This window comes from Enhydra lutris, unplaced genomic scaffold (assembly GCF_002288905.1).
Source record: "Enhydra lutris kenyoni isolate GAN:26980312 unplaced genomic scaffold, ASM228890v2 scaffoldscaffold8, whole genome shotgun sequence".
Taxonomy (NCBI): Eukaryota; Metazoa; Chordata; class Mammalia; order Carnivora; family Mustelidae; genus Enhydra; species Enhydra lutris.
The window spans coordinates 5,721,084-5,743,267 of NW_019154092.1; the positions used below are offsets into that span (position 1 = coordinate 5,721,084).

General features: G+C 46.5%; 1 protein-coding gene across 7 annotated transcripts; it reads left to right on the top strand.

Annotated features, from left to right (window-relative positions):
• Positions 1-2,060: 2,060 nt before the first annotated feature.
• On the top strand, positions 2,061-21,270 carry LOC111142458 (metallophosphoesterase 1). 7 transcript variants are annotated; one of them, XM_022495621.1, is made up of 12 exons: positions 2,061-2,324; positions 3,315-3,535; positions 4,898-4,995; positions 8,378-8,761; positions 11,403-11,511; positions 15,525-15,628; positions 16,771-16,845; positions 18,295-18,403; positions 18,561-18,629; positions 18,724-18,846; positions 19,512-19,652; positions 20,619-21,270. In XM_022495621.1, exons 4-12 carry the CDS (start codon positions 8,493-8,495, stop codon positions 20,799-20,801), a joined length of 1,182 nt encoding a protein of 393 aa, XP_022351329.1. In that variant the 5' UTR covers positions 2,061-2,324; positions 3,315-3,535; positions 4,898-4,995; positions 8,378-8,492; the 3' UTR covers positions 20,802-21,270. The 7 variants fall into 7 exon arrangements, with proteins under 7 accessions (XP_022351329.1, XP_022351330.1, XP_022351331.1 ...); XM_022495622.1 differs by having other exon boundaries at positions 3,315-3,364; XM_022495623.1 differs by lacking the exons at positions 2,061-2,324; positions 3,315-3,535 and adding an exon at positions 3,845-4,812.
• The last annotated feature ends 914 nt before the right edge of the window (positions 21,271-22,184 follow it).

Below are 22,184 nucleotides of genomic sequence, written 5' to 3' on the forward strand. Positions count from 1 at the left end.
CCTCCAAGAGCTGGAGAAATACATTTGTGTTGTTTAGAAGCCACCCAGTGGGTACTGTTTTGTTATAGCAGCCTGAACGGACAGACCCACTCCTGTGTTATCCCCTCTGACTCTCATACAGTGGGGAAAGGTTCTCCACACGTAAGGCCCCAGTGATTAGATTGGATTCAGTAGGATAACCCAGGAGAAACTCCTACCTCAAAGTCCTTATCCTTAATCACACCTGCAAGGTCCCATTTGCCATGTAAAGTAGCATATTCACAGGTCCAGGGAGTGGGATGTGGATGTCTCTACGGGGGGGGGGGGGGCATTGTTTCTTCCAACTACTATGCCACACACCTATCTCCTGCTTCAACATTATCAACATTTTGCCAATATTGTTTTTTCTCCTACTTTCTTGTTTTTTAATTTTCTGGAATATTAAAGCAAATTCCAGAAACCATATAATCTGGCTGTAAATAGTTTCTCTAATCTTAAAAAAAAAAAAAAAAAACAAACAACCGCAATAGCATTATCATAGCAAAATCTCCAATAATTCTTTTTTTTAAATTTTTTTTTTTTAAGATTTTATTTGACAGGCAGAGATCACAAGTAGGCAGAGAGGTAGGCGGGGAGAGAGGAGGAAGCAGGCTCCCCGCTGAGCAGAGAGCCTGATGCAGGGCTTGATCCCAGGGCCGCAGAATCACAACCTGAGCCGAAGGCAGAGGCTTTAACCCACTGAGCCACCCATGCGCCCCTCCAATAATTCTTTAGTGGCATCTAACATCCATTCCATATCCAGGTTTCCTGATCCTTATTTATTTATTTATTATTTTTAAAAATTAATTTGACAGAGAGAGATACAGCGAGAGAGGGAACACTGGGGTGGGGAGTGGTGTGAGAGGGAGAAGCAGGGTCCCAGCTAAAGGAGAAACAGGCTTCCTTCTGAGCAGGGATCCTGATGTAGGACTCCATCCCAGGACTCTGGGATCAGGACCTGAACTGAAGGCAGACGCTTAACAACTGAGTGACCCAGGCATTCCCCAATCTTTAGGTGTTTTTTTTTTTTTAAAGGTAGTTTTGTCTTATGACCCGAACAAGGCTCACAAACTTGCATTTGCCTAATGTGTCTCTCAGGCCTGCTTTATAACAAATCTCCCTCTCCTCCTCTCTCCTTTTTTTCTGATGCTATTTATTTGAATTAAGAAGTTAGGTCATTTGGTCTGTAGAACTTGCACATTCTGGATCCAGCTGGTTGTTTTCTTGGTGATGTGATTTAACCTGTTCACTGGTCCCTATAGTTCCTTAAGCTTGGAGTTAGTTATAGGCTTTACCAGGATTCACATTTGTTTTTTCTTTTGCTTTTCTAGTCAACAAGAATACTTCAGTCAATGCTGCATACTTCCTATTGCATCGTGTTGGTACACATACGCTGTCCTAATTTTCGTGATGGTAAAATTGTTCATCTGGACATATTTGAAAATATTACAATATTCTTAATTATTAATAATACCACCATTTACTGCTTGCTTCCTAGATACCCGGCATTTTGCTGTTTGCTTTCTATACGATTTCTAGTATATCTCCGTATATCAACTATACTCATAGATGTGCAAAAATATGCTAGAACGGGTTGGTTGGAAGCCCCTTTGTGTTATTGCTTCGGGCTTCAGTTTACTTCTCGTAACGCGGGGTAATGAGTTTCTTGCTCTTGATTTACACGGTTATTTTGAGGATTATTTTAAATAATGGATGTGAAAGCTCTTTGGAAATTAGACCAGGTCATATTATACTAAGTAACATTGGTTAAAAAAAAAAAAAAGAAAAAGAAAAAGAGAAAGAAAGGCCCCAATAAACTCATCACACACTCCCCGAAGGCACTTTGTCCCGCCCTGGAGAAGACCAAGCAAGGTGAGGCAGAGCCGCGCGGCACTCAGGGAGGGAGGCAGGAGCGAGCCGTCACACAGCGCCACCCGTCCGCGCCGCGCGGGCGCCCCGCGACTCGGCTTCCTGCCGCCCCGCCCCCATCGCCTGGGACGCGGGGCCCGGGCGCTCCGAAGGCTCGCGGAGCCCGCCTCGAGCCGCGGCCGTGCACTCGGGAAGCGAACTCGGGGCCGCCCTGTCCACGAGCGGGGCGCCGGGGCCGCCCCGATCCGCACCGGCCGGCGTGCGCCCTGCCAGGCGCCAACAGCTTCGCGGCTTCCGCGCGCCCCTCGCCTTCTCGGACGTTGCTCGGCGGGGGGTTGCAGGGAGCCGTGGCGCTAAGGCCTTGAGCGGAGAAGAAAGTCTAGAAGACAGTAAGGATGGCACGAACAGCCGAATCGTTGAGGAAGATGCGGCCGAGGGTAAGATTTTGCTTTCTTGCAGCCACTGTACGAGACGCCCGCGGCGGCCATCGGGGGTCTCCGCCTAGGCCCGGGCGGGGGCGGGGCCTGGGGCGGGGCCGAGATCTTCGCGGCCACTCAGTGTCTCCCGCCCGCCCAAGGTGCCAGGGATGATAGCGGGGGGGGGGGGGTGGGGCGAAACCCGCTGTGCCACGTGCACGGAAACCGGAAGTGGCGGGGATGCCCCGCGGGCCGGAGGACCCGTGAGATGATGGGGGCCAGGCTCCCCCGGGAGGCTTTACTTTCCGATCTCCCTCGCTGGGTGCCTGGCCGCCCACTGCAAGCAGAATTCTCCGAGGATTCTAACGACCGTGCTGTAATATTTAGGCTTCTAGGTTCATTGCTATTTCTTGTTACTGCAAACTGGAACCCCCTTGCCTTTTTAGGATTGAGAGCTGATTGAAAAACACGGGGTTCTGGGAATTAGTCATTTATTGGCTGGAGAGTGACGATTACTTAAGACCCGGATATTAAATCGTAGGCGCCTCTCATTTTCTGATTTACTGATGTAGATTGACCCCCCAAAAAAAAATCCGTCTTATTTAAGGTGGAACATTTAACATTCGAATAGCCATGGTTGACACTGTGGGAGTATATTGAAGATAATGGACAAGTAAGAGGCCAAACTATAGGTCGGGGCATATTAAACATTTTTTAATGCTGTTTTTGGGTGGAGGGAATTTAGGTATTTAATGGTGGCTTTGAAGTTAAAACTCAGTCACTGGATAAAATATTTTGTTCCTAGTTAGGAATTGCAACTGCTATTTTTATGTGTTAGGCAATATAGAACAATGTGGTGTGCATGTATTATATATTAATATTTTATGCTATAATTTAAAAGAGCTATTCTTGAACAATAACATGTCAGTTATTTTTCTTTAGCTGGTTTTTTGTTTGTTTGTTTGTTTTTTACTTTAAACACTGATCAGTTTCCTTCTCTGTTTTCCCCAGGGCAGCAGCCATAAAAGGTTTTCCTTTGGAAGACTTCCACGGAGGGGCTTGTGAGAAAATGTGTTCTGTGACCCTGTTTGCCTGTCTTTAAATTCCTGTCTGGCCCACTGACCAAGGGGAACAGAACATCTTCTCCATTTGTTCCTCCTGCTTCTATGGCTGGAGACTGTGAAGCATTTAAAGACCAAAGGAGTGTTAATATATGTTTGTAACTCTAAAAGGTTTGGGACAGTAAGAATAAATATAGGCTGTTCGCTCCACAGATGTTTATTAATCATTTGTTTGCAGGCAGGATCCTGGGCGTGAGCAGAGGGGGGATGTGAGGATGGACCAGGTAGGGTCCCTAACTTAGAGAACTTACAGACTAGTGCAGTAAGAAATAATGTTTTCTGTCATGACCAGGACACACAGTGTTGGGAGGCCTGTATAGTTTTCCTGCTGGTATATCATTTGATGAGCTCAATAAAATTGACAGATTCACCTCAGGGCGGGTGTGTGTGTGTGTGTGTGTGTGTGTGTGTGTGTGTGTGTGTGTGAAAACAGTAATGTTTTAGTAATTTTGCTTTTTAAACCCAAACTTGCTAATGCAAAGAGAAGTGTCTAATATGGACAGAATTCTTAATCACTTAACCACAAGAAGGCAACACACAGAGAATATTGTCTTTATTGAAACCACTCATGGCCTAGTTTTACATCTAGTGATAAAAGATGGATAAACACATTTTTTTCCCCCATGTATTCATTGAGTAGGCAGGAAGAGCTGGCAGAAGAGCTCTCCATATTCCGGCCTGGGTAGAGTGCTCCACAGTGCTCCGATGAAGGACCGGACCCTCCTATCATTTTTGGAAAGAACCTAGTTTCTCTCTTTTGGCCTGTAAGAGCCTAGACGTGGAAGACAGAGTAGCATTTTAGTTATTCGGGCTGTGTGGCTATGGGGATTTTAAGTCCTTGACCTGCTTATTATGGTTGAGATAAAAGTTCAGGTTTACATTTAGTGAGCAGAGGGTCTAGGGACTTGGGATGTCAAGTATTAGTCCAACTCAGTATTAGTCCAACTCAAATAGCCACAGCTTCTAGATTCTCTCCCATTTCTGGCCTTTCTTCTCCGCTGGGCTTCATTCTCCCTCCTCTCTCCTCCTGTGGCTATTTGAATCAAGTCCCATTGCTTCTGAACTCACCAGACTGGAAGGCTTGCTCTCTAATCTAATCCTGACATACTTGCCTCCTGGAAAGAGCTTTGCTTAAAAAATTGGTGAGCGTCATTTCTAGCAATCCCATGACATCATAGGAGGCAGGTACTGTGACCCCAATTATGAGGCTCAGAAAGGGTAAGTGGCTTGCCCAAGGTCACAGAGCAAAGCTGTAGGTTGGGCTTTTTCTGGTTCAGCATAGCTCTTTTCTGCTGGTGGGTATCGTAACCTAGGATAAAATACTGAAGAAGGGGAAGTGGCTGGTTCTCTAGAGAGCTCTGAGGTTTTCCTCTTTCCTGCCAAGAGAGGTAGGCTCTGTTGTGCCGTGACTGTCCCTGTGCTGGAAATGTCCGTTGCTCCCAATTCCTAGCAGTCAGCGTGCTCTTTCCACAGGTCAGCTGCGTCAGAAAATGAGGGAGCGGTGCTGTCCCTGAGGTCAGCCTGAGCACAAAGAGAAGGTCCCTTGATACCCATCTGGAAGCCACCCTAAGGTAGGAGCGATGTCTCATTACCTAGTGTGTGCCTGGCACGCTGGCCTGGCTGTGCCATTTCTGGGGAGAGAATGGATTCCCTGCCTTCCTCGTCCCTCCCTCCCTCCCCTCCCTCTTTCCCTCCCCTCCCTCTTTCCCTCCTTCTCCACTCCCTCCTTCCATCCTACCTTCCTTCTTCCTTCCCTTTCTTTATTCTTAGTCCTCTGGCTGAAGGGCTTTGTGTAGGGTATTTTTTTTTTTTTTTAATATCTTTATGGAAAAAAGAACACAGATGCTGGAGGGAAGGGCAGGGACTTCTCCAACCTTTTGTTTGTTTGCCCTCCTTATCTAAGCTGTCCGCCCGGTGGCAGAGGCCAGGCCCAGCCTCAGTGGGATCAAAGGTACAGGGAAGCCATGTTGGGGGAGAGCTCGGCGGAGCGACCGTGAGTGCAAAGCCCTGGCTTGTCTCTGTGGGTCCCGTCCTGCTCCCAAGGGTCCAGGGAAGCTGGGGGACTGCAGTTTTGAGTCCCCTTAACCCCTGACCCCCATTGTGTGCTACACTTGGACTGCAGCCTGGGCCTGCCTGGTTCCAGGCTACTCCTCTCCCCTGGTCGTGTTCCGCGTTCTGGATCTTAGTTACCACTGCTGACACCGGCTTCTTAGATTAAAGGAAGTGGGTGTAGAGGAGCAATTACGAAGTCATCATTCTGGTTTTCAGCTCAGGGAGCTCAGAGCCTCTAAAGAGCAAAGGTGTGCGTGTTAAGAGAATTGTAGGGCGGGCCCCAGAAGGCTGGGCTCCTTCCTCTCCCCTCACCCTCTAAAGCTTGAGGAAACAGGAGGGTTTGGGGGAAGTTTCAGCTGCTGTGGTTAGGATTTCAGAACACTCTTGGGCCTTTTGAAAGAAAGATAGTAAAACCAAATGGTTGCTTCTGATACATTTGATTGAATCAAACCAAAGGAAATGAGATGGTATCAAGAAATATATTCATGAGTCCTTTGAGGGTCTCTCTCTTTTAAGAGAGGATCCCTGTCCTTGGTCTCCCCAGTGAATGGTTACTAGGGGCATTTATACCACATTCTGGACTTTGATTGCTGATAGATGGGTGATAGCAGGAAATGCATTACTTTCTCCCCACTGGCATTCAGTTAAGCGCTAGCCTCATGGAGTGGAATCAAGCACAGGGGGGACCGTGCTCCCCGAGTGACCTGGGGCTGTCATGGTTTGCACCACTGCCCCATTTTTTATCTTTAATGCCACTTTCCCTCTCCAAGATGTCCCCAGTGGGAAGATAAAGTGTCCAGTGATTCCAGTTATGGGGCATGCGATGTCCATCCTTTGAGAAACCGAGGTGGTGAGGAGGTTCTAGGGACGAGGACAGGGTGTGGCATGTGGTCACTGGTGGTCAGACCCACTTGATGAAGGTAGTGTGGATGTTTGGAGTAGAACTGCAGGAAGAGCGTTGGATCCCAGATTACATGCACCGCTGCCTTTGACCTCTTGATCTGAAAGGACACAGTTACAATCTGGCATTCGTGTCCTGTTGCCTCTTCAATCAAGTATTTACTGTAAACACCACCATTGGAGAACAGGCAGAGGGGGGGTGATCACTTGGGCCTGGAGCCATTCCTGCCCTATGATCCTGACATTTCTTCTTTTCCAAAAAGCCACAGACCAGGTGAGGACCCAGTGCTAGGGCCGACAGCTGTCAGTGCTCCATTGGGGGGAGCGGGAAGGCATCCATCATTTATCACTTTCAATTCTGAGGTTATGTTTTAAACTTCTGTTAAAGGCTCAAAATACATGTTTGCCTCCATTTATTTTTCTTTAGGTAAGAGTTAAAAAATTTTCCGTATCTTGATAGTTGGTTGTTATATAGAATGCCACCGTGCCATAAGCTAGGGACTCTTATAGGGACTCAGGCTTATGTGCAAATGTGGAAAGTTCTGGAAACTGAATTTTGCGGAGATTATTTTGGACCCTACAGGAGAAGTGTGCTCTTGACTCCTTGCCTGTCAATCAACCATATGAGGTTTCCTGGATTCATCTTAGAAAAGCATCCCTCCCAGAAAGGGATTTTCTATATTTATGGGCTCAGTGAAGATCTGTGGTCAGTGGTCCTCCACGCCTCCACTCAGAGACTTCTGGAGCTTCTCCCAAATGAGTTCTCTGCAGCTTTCAGGTCACTGCCCTTTAAGATCCTTGTCTGGAGCCTAAGATGAGGAACTTCAGTAACATTTTTTTTTTTTTAAAGATTTTATTTATTTATTTGACAGACAGAGATCACAAGTAGGCAGAGAGGCGGAGAGAGAGGGGAAGCAGTCTCCCTGCCAAGCAGAAGGCCTGATGCGGTGCTCGATCCCAGGACCCTGAGATCATGACCTGAGCTGAAGGCAGAGACTTAACCCACTGAGCTACCCAGGCGCCCCCAGCATGTCACTTCCCAAAGTCCATTTCAGGTCATCCTCATGCCAGCCTTGCTCTTCAGATGTGTCAAAAGTGGCTGCTTTTTTTTCTTTTTAAATAGGAAACAAACCTCATTTATGATTCAGAAGAATCCATAACCACCTTAAGTTTCCCATTGAGAAACCACTACCCACAGATGTCTTCTAACCGAAGGCCATCCCGAATTTTAAGGCTCATATGCAGATGAAAACCCACGTTCATGGAAACATATAACCCAGCTGCCATGTTGACAGATGGGGGGCTCTGGGAGACCCGGCCTCTGAGCCCAGAGTGGCATGTATTCCCTGCATCCCTAAAGCACATTGTGAATATTCAGTTCTTTTGTGGAAAACGATATGGAAAAGTGAGGAATTCACACCAGAGGCAACACGATACAGGGGGCTTCTTGGCCTGTTGATTTGTAAGGTCAGGGACGGGTGGGAGTCAAGTTTTGGGAGTCACGTTACACTTATTAATATTTTTCGACTGAGGGGCGCCTGGGTGGCTCAGTGGGTTAAAGCCTCTGCCTTCGGCTCTGGTCATGATCCCAGGGTCCTGGGATCGAGCCCCACATCGGGCTCTCTGCTCTGCAGGGAGCCTGCTTCCTCCTCTCTCTCTTTCTCTGCCTGCCTCTCTGCCTACTTGTGATCTCTGTCTGTCAAATAAATAAATAAAATCTTAAAAAAAAAATATTTTTCGACTGTTCCATTATGTGTCCTACTTTAACATCCTTTGGGTAGATTCTTATTTAATGACTTCCAAAGTGGTAGTCAAACTTTATCGTGTTAGTGGGAGGATCATTCTTACAGTGTAATCTGACCTATTAGCCTCGTACAAGTACTGGACACTTCATTTATTCGGGAATATCGGTGGGATTCTGTAACTTATTAGTTCTTACTAGAAGGAGAGTTTATGACAGTGTTAAGAAACGTAATCTGATCCTTTCTGTTTTCTCCACAGGTCCATGGCTAAGCCCTGGACACCGGTTGCGCCTTACCCAAGATTCCACACTTCTCTTGTGGTCAGTTCTTGATGGATTTCACTCCTGGATGCTGGCGACTCCTGGGCAGGAGACATGGCTCCAATCAGGCCGGGGTTTGGAAACCAGGATCTGTGTCTGCTCAAGAGAAGGAGTTTCCTGCTGTTGAAACTCACAGCTGTTGTCTTTGCCACGCTTCTATTTTGTGAATTTTTAATCTATTATTTGGTGATCTTTTGGTGTGATTGGCCTGAGGTGAAAACTCCCGCTCATGACAGTGGACAAAAGACTCTGAAAGCCATGTTTTTGGCTGATACTCACTTGCTTGGGGAAGTACGAGGCCATTGGCTAGACAAATTACGAAGGTAGGGGCTACAATCAGGAATCTTTCTGAAATTTTACCAAAGGCGGATCCCTCTCCTTCTAGGTCAGGCTTGTCGTTAGTTATTTTCCTCTCAAAGAGAGACATATGGGGCCTTTGACTTTTCCTTGAACATAGTGTTTGCAGAGCCTCTCTTATTTTAAGGACCCAGGACTTGGAAGGCACGTCTGGATTAGAGTCTTGTGACTTTGGACAAGTTCCTCGGGCTTCTCCAAACCTGTCTCTGCCTCCTTGTTTGTAACTGTTCAATACCAGAGACTTTGCAGGCTGTGTGAGGAAAATTCCCCCAACAAGGTCTGGCACATGGGTGTGGTGGGCCAAGGTTGGCTTCCCCTTTCCCTGGGCAGCGGAGGAAACATAACTGGGTTGGTGGTGGTCCCCTCTCACAGTCAGTGGGGTGTTGTTTGGAGCCCACTTGGTTTTTGTGCACTCTGGGCAGCCCCAGCCAAGCAGGTCTGTGGCTGTCACTCTGGAGAGAGGATCAGGTCCTATTTGTCCAACTTAGACCGGCCCAAGCAGAGTCCACCTGCTTTCCCATCAGAACGCTTTTTAAAAAATTTAATTGTGGTAAAATACACATAACGTGAAAGTTACCATGGTCAACAGTTTTAAGTGTATATTTCAGTGGCATCACATACATTCACAGTGTTGGGCAGCCGTCCCCACCAGCCAGCTCTAGAACATTTTCTTCTTCCCAAACTGGAACTTGGTCCTTGCTAAATACTGACTCCCCTTTCCCCGTTCTCCCAGCCCCTGCGCCCGCCATGCTGTTCTGTCTCCATAGATCTGACTCCTCTGGGACCTCATACAAGTGGAGTCATACAGTATTTGTCCTCTTGTGTCTGGTTTATTTCATTGAGCAGAATGTCCTCTAGGTCCATCTGTGTTGGGGCATGTGGCAGCATTTCCTTCCTTTTTAAGGCGGAGGGATAATTATGTTGTGTATTTAGACCATGTTTTGTTTCTCTGTTCCTCTGTGGATGGATACGTCTACCTTTTGGCTATTACGAGTTATGGCCACCAGAAGGTGACTGATGGGGCTTTCAGCCATCGTGGCAGCAGAGCTCTCTTCTTGCCCCTCAGACTCCCCTCCTTGACCCCTTTTCCTCATCATCTCTAAACAGGTCTTTATCCTTGCGAGCAGGAATATCCTTGGAATAGTCTGGATTTGGATGAACCTTATGCTGAGTGGGAGGAGGAAGAGGTGAAATGTCCCCAGGGGTGAGAGGAGAAGGCAAGACAGAAAAAGGAAAGCCGGAGGGGCTGCCGTCCTTCTGTACTCAAGAGTTGTAAACCACAGGAGGCATGAAATAAGGGCCAGGGTGAGACTTCCTTTGCTTCCATTTGGGCCTTAGCAGTTGAGCTTTCTTCCCCGCCCGTTGTTGCTGCTGTTTCTAGATCTTTCTTCTCCAGGGTGAATTACATTCATCAAGAAAAACAGCACTGAATTTTGGGGATATCTTGAGTGCAGGTGTGCACATGCAGCAAGCACTTTACACGGGGCCTGCATGGTCCTCGCTGACCTCAAATTACCTTTTCCTATTTGTGCCCTGGGATGTCACAGTCCCCTTTGGTAGGGGAGAAACAGCCGGGATGATGCCTTAAAAAGGAGGGAAGAGTTGGGATCCTTAGGAGAATGACACGGGTCAGAGTCGGTCAGGGAGAGGGGAGGGTGGTTCGAGAAAGCGTGCACGTTTGAGCTCCCACTAACTGCCCTGTGAGAGAAGGTTTTACAATTCCTGCTCACCAATGAAGAATAGGAATCAGAGGGAGTGGGTGACGTTCTCAAGGCCGTATAGGGGGTTATGGGTGGAGCTGGGGGGTTAAGCCATTGCCTGTTAGGTTCAAGAGCACAGGCTTTTTTTTTTTTAAATTAAGATTTTATTTATCTGAGAGAAAGAGTGAGTGAGAGAGAGCACGAGCTGAGGGGGGAAGGTGGGGCAGAGGGAGAAGGAGACTCCCCACTGAACTAGGGAGCCGAATGTGGGGCTCGATCCCAGGACCCTGGGATCATGACCTGAGCCAAAGGCAGATGCTTAACCAACTGAGCCACCCAAGCTCCCCCCAGCCTCTTTTCATTCACTTGTCTTACCTATGGGGTGATGTCTTGGATATCTGAAGTCTGCAGGGTTTACAGTCTTGGTATTGGCTAGTCTGATTCTCCCATTATCTTCCCCCAGTTCTGAAGGCAGACAGGAAGTTGAGGTCCTTCAAGAAGTGGAAGTTGAGGCAGATGCTATCCTCTCCTCTCTGGGGTGCATCAACTTAGTCTACACTGAGTGTCTTTGGAAGCTGCGTTGAGCTCTCCCTGATCTTTGGGGCTTGTTATGACTGAGGGATGGCTTCTGGGGTGCAGTGTGGTGTCTGATCTGTGGGTGCCACATGGGGGGAAGTCAGCTTTTAAGATGCGTGGGTGGGGCAGCCCGACTCTCCCTCAGACCCTTTATTTCCCACACTGAATTACACGTGGACTCTGACCCTTGCTAGCGTGGAAAGGGAATGCAGGGGTGAGGCTGTAGAAGGAGAATGGGACCATTTGGTTGACTTTTTAAATGGCCCGTAAGACAGATCTGGGCTCCACATAAGAAAGAGACTGATGCTGTGCTTTTCTCTGTTGACCTTAGGGAATGGCAAATGGAGAGAGCTTTCCAGACGGCTCTGTGGTTGTTGCAGCCCGAAGTTGTCTTCATTCTAGGGGACGTCTTTGATGAAGGGAAGTGGAGTTCCCCCCAGGTAGGACCCCGTGATCCAGCCACCCTAATCCTCCTTTGAGGGTCTAGGGCAGGGAGCCCAGAAAATCCATGAAGCAGTATCTGGGAGGGTTGGGGGTTTTGCTCAGCACCAACATTAAACACGTGTAGTCTATCTTTTTTTTTTTTTTAATTTTATTCTTTTTTTTTTCTAAGATTTTATTTATTTATTTGACAGAGATCACAAGTAGGGAGAGAGAGAAAGGGAGAAGCAGGCTTCCGCTGAGCAGAGAGCCCGATGTGGGGCTCGATCCCAGGACCCGAGCTGAAGGCAGAGGCTTTAACCTACTGAGCCACCCAGGTGCCCCACGTGTAGTCTATCTTGATGATTGTTAGGATCCGTATCTCCTGCCAGTCTTGAGTTAGGCTGGCTAACCATAGATAGTTGACGCTTGCAACATGCCGGGTTAGGGACGCCAACCTTATGCAGTCAAAAATCTGTGTATACCTTTGGATTCTCCCAAAACTTAACTACCAGTAGCCCACTGTGGACTGGAAGCCTTGCTGATAACACAGTCAGCATGTATGTTACATGTTATGTGTATTCTATTCTGTAATCTTAGGATAAAGTCAGCTAGAGAAAAGAAAATGTTGCTAAGAAAATCTTAAGGAAGAGAAAATACGTTTACAGTACTGTACTGTCTTTATAAAAAAACAAGTCCATGTATAACCTGACATACGCAGTTCAAACTTGTTTGACTGTCAACTGTATCTGTTTACGTAGGAAACAGGTAGATTAGTCAGAACTCGCTTTGCTGGAATGCACATTCCCATGAGCCTCTTGGGAAAGGGAAAAAGAGGCAAGGTGCGTAACTCCGCTTGTCACCAAAATTATAAAATACATATTGAAATGTAATTTCACTTTACACTGGATTACTTAGCCATGAAATTATGAGAATTGTGCTATAAATGTGACTGCTACCCTCCTTTTCTTAAATTTTTTCAAAAAAATTTAAATTTATTAGAGAGTGAGTTCGGGGAGGAACGGATGGAGAGGGAGAGAGGAACTCAAGCAGACTGTGCAGAGTGCAGAGCCCAACGTGGGGCTCTATCTCACAACTCTGAGATCATGACCTAAGCTGAAATCAAGATTTGTATGTTTAACCGACTGTACCACCCAGGCGCCCCTCCTCTGAGCAGAAGGAGTCTCAGGGACCTGGTGTGAGGTTCTTGTGCCTTCAGGGGCCTCCATCTGGGTGTTGAGGTGTAAGCCTTTCTATAACTAAAGAGAAGGGCTGTTCTCACCTTAGCTGTCCAGTATTTTACTTACTGTATTCCTGGAATTAATGGAAAATAGAAAAAAGCTGTTTTGCTGCTTATGAAAATGTTTGGTCATAAATGGTTTTAGAAGGTATTTTTGTGGGGTGGGATATTTAAAAAAATTTTTTTTTAACTTAAACTCAATGTAATTAACATAGAGTATATTACTAGTTTCATCAGTAGAGGTCAGTGATTCATCAGTTGCATGTAACACCCCGTGCTCGTTGCATCACATGCCATCCTTAATGTCCATCACCCAGTTACCCCATGCCCTCCACCCCCCGTCCCGTCCAGCAGCCCTCAGTTTGTTTCCTAGAGTTAAGAGTTTTCTTATGGTTTGTTTCCTTCTCTGTTTTCATCTTATTTTTCCTTCCCTTCTGTTATGATCCTGTTTTATTTCTTAAATTCGCATATGAGTGAAGTCATGTGGTTATTTGTCTTTCTCTGACTGACTTATTTTGCTCAGCATAATACCCTCTAGTTCATCCATATTGTTGCGAATGGCAAGATTTCATTCTTTCTGATGATGGAGGACTATTCCATTGTGTTTATATGTGTATGTACCCCATCTTTATCCATTCCCCTGTCATTGGACATCTGGGCTTTTTCCATAGTTTGGCTACTATATGTGGACATTGCTGCTATAAACATTGGGGTGCAGGTGCCCCTGTCATTGGACATCTGGGGTTTTTCCATAGTTTGGCTACTATATGTGGACATTGCTGCTATAAACATTGGGGTGCAGGTGCCCCTTCGAATCACTGTGTCTGTATCCTCTGGGTAAATACCTAGTAATGCAGTTGCTCGGTGGTAGGGTAGCTCTGTTTTTAACTGAACCTCCATACTGTTTCCCAGAGTGGCTGCACCAGTTTGCACTGGGGATGGAGATTTTTTAAAAAGCCATTATCAGGGGCGCCTGGGTGGCTCAGTGGGTTAAGCCGCTGCCTTCGGCTCAGGTCATGATCTCAGGGTCCTGGGATCGAGTTCCGCATCAGGGAGCCTGCTTCCCTCCTTCTCTCTGCCTGCCTCTCTGTCTACTTGTGATCTCTCTCTGTCAAATAAATAAATAAAATCTTTAAAAAAAAAAAAAGCCATTATCATTTCCCAGGATAATCCAAAAGCTTTACAAAGAAAGTCTTGGTCCAGATCTGATTAGAAACCCACTGTTCGGAGTGCCTGGGTGACTTAGTCAGTTAAGTGTCTTTTTTTAGCGCAGGTCATGATCCCAGGGTCCTGGGATTGAGTGCCTCACCAGGCTCTCTGCTTAGCCGGGAGCCTGTTTCTTTCTTTCCCTCTGCGTACCACTCCCCCTGCTTCTGCTCCCTCTGTGTCAGATAAATAAATAAAATCTTAAAAAAAAAGACAAGCCACTGTTTATAGGGTCTCATAATTAAATATGAGATAATGGAAATAGTATATGTAACAAGCAACTAGTTATAAAATGAAGTTGGATGTATATGTTGCTTTTACAAATTGAGGGTAGCATTTTATGTTTTTATGTTTTTCTTTTTTTTTAAGTTTTTATTTATTTATTTGAGAGAGAGAGAGAAAGAGAGCGAGAGAGAGAAATCACAAGTTGGGGTGGAGGGGCAGAGGGAAAAGGAGAAGTAGGCTCTGCACTGAGCAGGAAGCCTGACATGGGGCTCAATCCCAGGAGCCTGAGATCCTGACCTGGGCGGAAGGCAGATCTTAACTGACTGAGCCACCCAGCACTCCTGTTTTTGTTTTTCTAATTTTATGTTATTCTGCTTTTATCTTATCTTAACTTTAAATATTATCTGTTAAAGTGAAGTCTTTGTAAATGTATTGAAGAACTTTTTCTCCAGCATGTTTCTCTGGTTTGGGCCTTACTTAAAACTCTTAGGATAAAGTTGATTACTCTCCAACTCCGTATTGTCTTTCCTGTGTCTGTCCAGTTGATGTTTTTCGACTTAATAAGAGCCAGAATGATACAAACATAATTCTCAAGCTTTAATAGTTAAAGTAAATGTCCGAATAATGTTGAAATATTTGTTGGATTTTGTCTTTCTTTCCTCTACATTCTATCTGTTCTCATTCCCACAGTGGTAGCCACAGGGAAATGATAAAATGAGGGATGTGCTCATCTTTGTTTTGGTTGAGACACGTGAATTTACTGGACATTTTCTACAAGCCTGTTTTCACAGTGTGTCCCAGTCTGGAGTGATTATTAACCTGGGGTCCATGCATGGGCTTCAGGGGATCTTTTTAGGGGATCTTAAAATAATGGGTATATAATTGCCATCTAATGTTTTAATATGGGGGAATACCATTTAATTAAAAGCTGGCATCAAATTAAATCATTGAAATATTAAGTCTTAGAAAATGCAGTGTGACATAGAATTAGAAATTAAGTTCTAGGGCATCTGGGTGTCTCAGTTGGTTAAGTGACTACCTTCGCCTCAGGTCATAATCCTAGAGACTCAGGATGGAGTCCCGTTGGGCTCCCTGCTCAGCAGGGAGTCTGCTTCTCCCTCTGACTGTCCTCCCTCATCTTGTGGTCTCTCTCTCTCATTCTCTCTTTCAAATAAATAAATAAAATCTATTTTAAAAAGTTAAAAAAAAAAAGACATTCTAAGTTCTACATTAACTCTCTGGGCATCTGATTTGGAGGGGGAATTTAATGTCTCATCATCAGAATAGGGAACATTTTTTTTTTTTTTTGCCACAGGGAAGAGAGGTTCTCTGGGTCTCAGCAGTGATCTGTTTTCCCCATAGGCCTGGGCAGATGATGTGCAGCGATTTCGGAAAATATTCAGACACCCACGTCACGTGCAGCTGAAGGTGGTTGCTGGCAACCATGACATTGGCTTCCACTATGAGTAAGTTGTTCAGTGAAGCATTGCCCCCCCGAGAGCTTCGTTAACTAGAGCTTTAAACCTGCCACCATTCAGGTGAGAGCCTTATTTGTGCTGGGGGAGGCGGCAGACATTTGTTGTTCTTGAAAGATGGAAGCCCTAGGAGCATGAACTCCACAGGGTGAAGATTTTTGTCTTGGCACAATGTACACCTTTAATGAATCTCTGTTGAATAAATGATTTGTCTGTGCACTTGGGTGACGAACTTGAAGCTTACAATTAATGACCAATTATTTTCTTTGGGACTCAGAAAACAAGACCATTTCGACTTTTGTAAATAGTATTTTACATAGTGCTTACAATGTGTCAGTCAGTTTTAAGTATTGTATTATTTTTTCCTCCAAATTTTTATTTAAATTCTAGTTAGTTAACCTATGGTGTAATACTGGTTTCAGGAATAGAATTTAGTGATTCATCACTTACGTATATCGCCAATGCTTATCATCACAAGGGTCTTCCTTAATCCCCATCCTCCATCTAGCCAATCCCCCCTCCCACCTCCCTCCAGCAACCCTCAGTTTGTTCTCTATTGAAGAGTCTCTTAGGGTTTGTGTCCCTCTCTCTCTCCTTTCTCCTTTCCTCTATGTTCATCTGTTTTGTTTCCTAAATTCCACATATGAGTAAAATCATATGGTATTTGTCTTTCTCTTATTTTGCTAGCTTCATCTGCGTCATTGCAGATGGCAAGAGTTCATATTTTTTGATGGCTGAGTAATATTCCATGGCTATAGACCACCTCTTATCTATTCGTTAGTCGATGGACTCTTTCCGTAGTCTAGCTGTTGTGGATAATCTTGCTATAAACATCAGGGCTAAGCACTTTACTTCCATAAATCAACTCATTTAATCTTTCTGATGGTCCTGTTATTTTAACCATTGTGCCAGTGAGGAAACTGAGACTCTGGGGACTAAGTCACTTGCCCCAGTGCTTGTGGTCACTCAGTGGTGGAGGGTTTGCCTCTGACAGCCTGGGCCAGCTGGAGCCCTCACCTCCCAAGGCTAGTCCAACACTCAGATCCCGAGTTATTTCCCGTGTTTATGCTAACTCTTAAGAGGTCCTAAAATGGCTTGCTCTGAAAAATGTTTTTTTTTACAATTGAATCTAGGATGAGCACATACAAAATAAAACGATTTGAGAAAGTTTTCAACCCCAAAAGGCTGTTTTCTTGGAAGGGAACGAAGTGAGTATTATTTGTGAATTCTTAGGAAGCCCTTTCCTTCCTTTGGACTTCTTTTTCTAAGGGAGCCATTGTCCTGGGTTGGAGTTGGGCTCTGTGTGGCCTGCTGTACCATTTCAGATGAAGGCACCCCAGGCCTCCTCCCTCCCTGATGGTCACCATCGGGGTCACCAACCTGGTGTTCCTTAACAAGCTGCAAGTGGACTGGCCAGTTGATGACTTTGCCTGGCCACTGAGGGCATTCCCTTCCTGCCTGCCATGTCTCTGGGTGCTAGAACATTCATCAACCCACTCTGTAAAGGATCTTATTTTTATTTGTTCAAAATGTACTTCTTTTCCTTTATAAAGGATGCCCTCGTGGGTATGCTGTCCCAGGGTTTGGGGGTGGGTATGTTCACTGTCCTTTAGCTGTGTGCCACCCCAACTCCCGTCCCATCAGCCTTGATTTGTAGACCAAATCCTCCCCACCCTTTCCTTAGACAGTGAGCTCCCCCTCTGTGTGGCCATTCTTATGCCATCCCCGGGCCCTGTCATGTCTGGGTGTGTATTCCCAGGGTGGTAGATAAGACTGAACATGTTGTTCTGGTTGCAGACCTACTGGAGGGAGAAGAGATGGGAGAGGAAGACTCTTCCTCTTTCGATCATGGCCCTTTGGGTGTCCAGCGCTCATGGCTTTGGCCATGGCAGCTCACTGGGTCCGTCACAAGAGATGACCTGTGACACTCCCGGAAACCAGGTCAAGGGTTCTCCACCAATGCTCACTCCTTCCCTCTCCTTAACCTGTAGTACTGAGTCTCTAGCAGCTTCCTTTCCTGAGTCCTATGAAGACCGGGCACAGTTTCAGTTCTTTTTCCTTAGGCATAGAGTTTAAGAAACTTGAAACCCACTGATCGTATTTCAGATCATTTAGTTAGCTCCCCATTGCTAAGATTCTTTAAATTTCAAGCAGTGTTTACTGACAGGTGCCTTCTTCAGGCCCAGCTGATATGTGTGTCGGAAACAAAAGCCTGTTTAACGGTAGTCTGTACAGATCTAGGTAAAGTGGTCTGTAGAGGGCAGCCGTCCCTGGCTTTACCAGCTTCCTGGTTTGGGGTCATCTGCACCCGTTAGCTCTGGCCGGCACCCCTCCCTGCCCCGCCTCGCCCTGTCTGCTGCGTGTACAGATGTCAGTGAAGATTGCCTGTGCTTCACTGTTCAGGGATTTCTCACGCATTCAAGGTTCAAACTCCTTTGACTGTGTCTTAGGCTCCCCTCCCAGTATAACGCTCTGGTGCCTTCTTAGTATCAACTCGAACCTAAAACAGGTTAGTCGAGTTGAGGCTTCAGGCCGCTCTGGGATGGGTTTCTTCACACTGTGGCCCCTCACCTTTTGTGTCATGGGAGCAGAACTGCCAGAGTCCGGACACGGGAAGCCCAGGGGCTCTGACCGTCCGCTTGCTCCCTCTTCCTCAGTTTCGTGATGGTCAACAGCGTTGCCCTGGAAGGGGACGGCTGCCACATCTGCTCCAAAGCGGAAGCTGAACTCCTGGAAATTTCTCACCAACTGAATTGCTCCCGTGAGGTAGGAGCACCCGAAGGCACAGGGGCTTCTGTTCTGGCATCTTCTACCCGGCGGTCGCTGCACCTGGTATTTCCTGCGTCGCTCAGCTCCCTCTTCCTTTCTTACCGCTCGGGGCTCGGGGACACCAGCTCTGCCAGGGTAACCAATTTCTCACCAGCAGGAACGTGGCTCCGGCCCCTGCCGAGATGTGCCGCTGCTGCCCGCGTCCGCCCCGGTGCTCCTGCAGGTGAGCGGGGACCGCGCGGCTCTGTCTCCCCGGATCTGGCCCAAAACGGCCGGGGCCCCCCCTGCTCACATCTGACTCTCTAATATCTGGGCAGCATTTCCCGCTTTACCGGAGGAGCGATGCTAATTGTTCTGGGGAGGACGCTGCGCCTCTGGAAGAGCGGGGCATCCCCTTTAAGGAGCGGTACGACGTGCTTTCCCGGGAGGCCTCTCAGCAGGTTTGCGGGGGAGTGGGATGCCCACCCACCCACGGGACTGACGGACCGCCATGGACAGCCATTGGCACACTTGGAGGCGGGGTGGGGGAGTGGGGCATTGGGGGGTGGGAGTGGGGGGTTAAAGGGATGCGGGCTCAGGTTTTCATGTCCTCCTTTGGTTCCTCCCCTGCCCCCAGTAATTCTGTTTCCTAATAGCAAGTGAGTAATAATATCCTCAGCTATTCTTTAGTCCGAGTTTTTGTTCATCAACTTAAATGTGTCTGAAAATGTGAATGGAATTTAAGAGCTAATTTTGGGGCACTTCATTCAGATGAGCTTACTTATATGTTTATAACTATATTTATATTATAGAAACACATATTTGTATAGTGGATGACATACTATATCATACAATAGAAATATAAAATAAATTTATAAAAATATTTGTAAAAATATAAAATCTGAGAGAAGGAGGACAGAGTCTCCCTAAAAGCCTGAGCTTACTTTTTGATAGGGTCTCAGCCAACCAAAGGATGTTAAGGAAAAGATAAAGCCCCCGACCAAGTAGGGATTTTATATTTAGCTTCATGAAATAAGTGGGTGGCCAGTCGCTGGGCCCTGAGGGGACTCTGTGCAGGCACTGACCACCTGTTGGCTGTGTTCCCCTGCCCCACCGGGTGTGGTAGCTACTTTGGTGGCTGCGGCCACGTCTCATCCTGAGTGGCCACACGCACAGTGCCTGCGAGGTGCTCCACGGGGCGGGAATCCCCGAGATCAGCGTGCCCTCTTTCAGTTGGAGGAACAGAAACAACCCCAGCTTCATCATGGTAATGTGAACATTTATTTTCATCTGAACGCTCGCATAGAAGTACTGAAATCAACACAGTAATCAACTATTTAATTGCTGCAATCTGTAAAAACGTACAAACGCTGTGAATACAAACTTGCCTTCCTCCCCATGTGCACTTGGTTTGATTCACAGACCCCTTTCCCCGTGCCTCGTGCCTCTCTGGGGACACGTGAGCGCTGCATGGCCCTGGAGGGGGTGGGGTGGGGGCTGGGCATCCTTCAGAACGCGTCAACCCCATGGACCTGGTATGGTCCTCAGATAAGAGGCTCTGTGTGTCTAATTTTCAAAGGAAACCGGAGCCTGTCTTCATTGGCCAGACGCCATCATCTTGTCTTAAGTCAGGAGAATGCTATAGCTCTGGCTAGTGCACTTGACATGTCATTTCAATTAGTGGCTACTTTTACTTCATGAAAAGATGGGGAAACCCTCATGTTTTCAAGTTCAAAGTGAATGAGACCACTCCTCAGTGTCAGTCCACACCGCAAAAACGCTTAAAAGAAAAGCCCACTGAGGTGCCCCCAGCCCATGCATTTCTGGGTAACAGGTTGCTTAATTTAGCAGAAGTGGCATGAGAAATGGCCTTGTAGTCCTTGTTTCTCAGTGCCCACTGATGTAAAATCTCCATGCGTCTTGCATCTCTGTCATGTTGCCCAGTGCATTATAGCGGGGGACCTGCTGTGCCAGGGGCTAGTTTCAGTGGAGGGTTCAGCTCTACTCAGCACACTGGGATCCTTGCCTTCATGTCTCCACCAGTGCTTCTGGTTGGTGGGTGGTGGCTTGTGGAGGCCCAAGGCTGTGCCCCTTCCTCTCAGGAGGAGAGCTACTTCCTGGCCTCACCTGACTCAACCAAGATGGCTGCTTTGCCTCAACTGTGTCTAAGTCTGTTGTGTGGCAATGTGGGAGGGCTCTCGCTGCAGCATTAACCTCCTCATTTCCTTTCCAGGGCAGTATGACGCCCACAGAGTACGCCCTTGCCAAGTGCTACCTGCCTCACGAGGCTACCGTTCTGGCCACATACTGTGTAGCAGCTGGGCTCCTGGCGGTCCTCCTGTTAGTCCACTCCAGACTTCTACCCTCACCTTTTCTTTTGGGCTGGAACCTGCTCAGGAAATTTAAGACAACGTAAAGAGCAGGAGACTTGTGTATTTCGTCATAAGTAACAAAGCCAAAGAAACTGGACCTTGGGCAGGGCTCACGGGAGATGAGGTCAAAGGAGGCGGTCTTTATACACATCACGGAAACTGTTAATCACTGATGCAAATTCCTGCAGAATAAATAGTTGATGGTACTGTTCTCATGCTATAAAAATGGAACGTGTACTCTACAACAAGTCTTGTCTCATTTTATCAAATATATGTATCATCAAAGATCGTGTCTGTACAATATGTAAAAGCTATTAAAGTCATCACTTGCATGCACGAGGCTGTCCTACCTTCCCCAGGATGGAGCCGGCGGCCCGGGAACACACTCGGGGTTGTGTGTGCACAAACACTGGGTTTGCTTCTGTCCCCTTACGAAGTGGTCCACAAACTCCTATTATATATGATAAAGCTGTACACTTAAAATAATAAAAGTACAGATGTCACAAGCAGGAATATGTTTTTGTAGACTTTTGTACTTCTGTGCTAATCATGGAATTGGATTTTTAGAGAACGTTAATTTTCTCTCCAGCAGACCAGGCTGTTAAAATCTGAATGTAATGCCCGTCCATGATCCAAAGGGACTTGAAAAAAAGGACTGGGAAGTGGCTTTTGGTATTTAAAAATAAATATGTTTTGATAATTTTCCACCAGATAAAATGTGTTCTTTCTGTGTGTCTTCTGTGAGCCTGGCTCTGTCTCTGAATAGGAAGCTTAGTCCCAGGGGTACTGCTGAGGGATAATGTACGTAAGAGCACACAACTTTGCTTTTTGGGCACACGTGGGGGGTGCGTGGCTCTGGCGTTCTTCCATGTTCTACGTTGAAAGTGCAATGGAAAGAAAATAATTGCCACTTTATGTGTCTCATTTCAGATCAGGGTTTTACGCAACAAGGATGAGAGGTGCAGAATTGAGTGACGCTGACGTAAATTATGTGTTTATTACCCTGATCGATCATCTGGAAAGTTGTCATCCTCTCTTTCTTGGAAAAGTCGAATTTAAATCTGGATGCATTTATAAAGGATTATAAAATGCTGCCTTCCAGAGTAAACTTTAAGATATTAAAGACTAAAAGGAAATGAAGTGACGTCAGTGAGGCTGTATTGTTGAAATATAACTTTGGACATCTCTGCAGGTTATATTGGACCCAAGAAAACTGCCCTCCAAGCGTGGCTGTGGACAGAACATGTAAAGCATCACTGCTCTAGTAATTCTTGCTTTCTAGATCTTGTACCATACTATAACTTATAAGGCTGCATTTGCAAATCTTGCCTGTGTGAGAAACAGCCATAGGTTTTTGATTCTGCATTTCAAATAAAGGTTTCGTAATCTTTCTTCTTCAAGGGGCAAATGGAGATGCCATCCTTTGA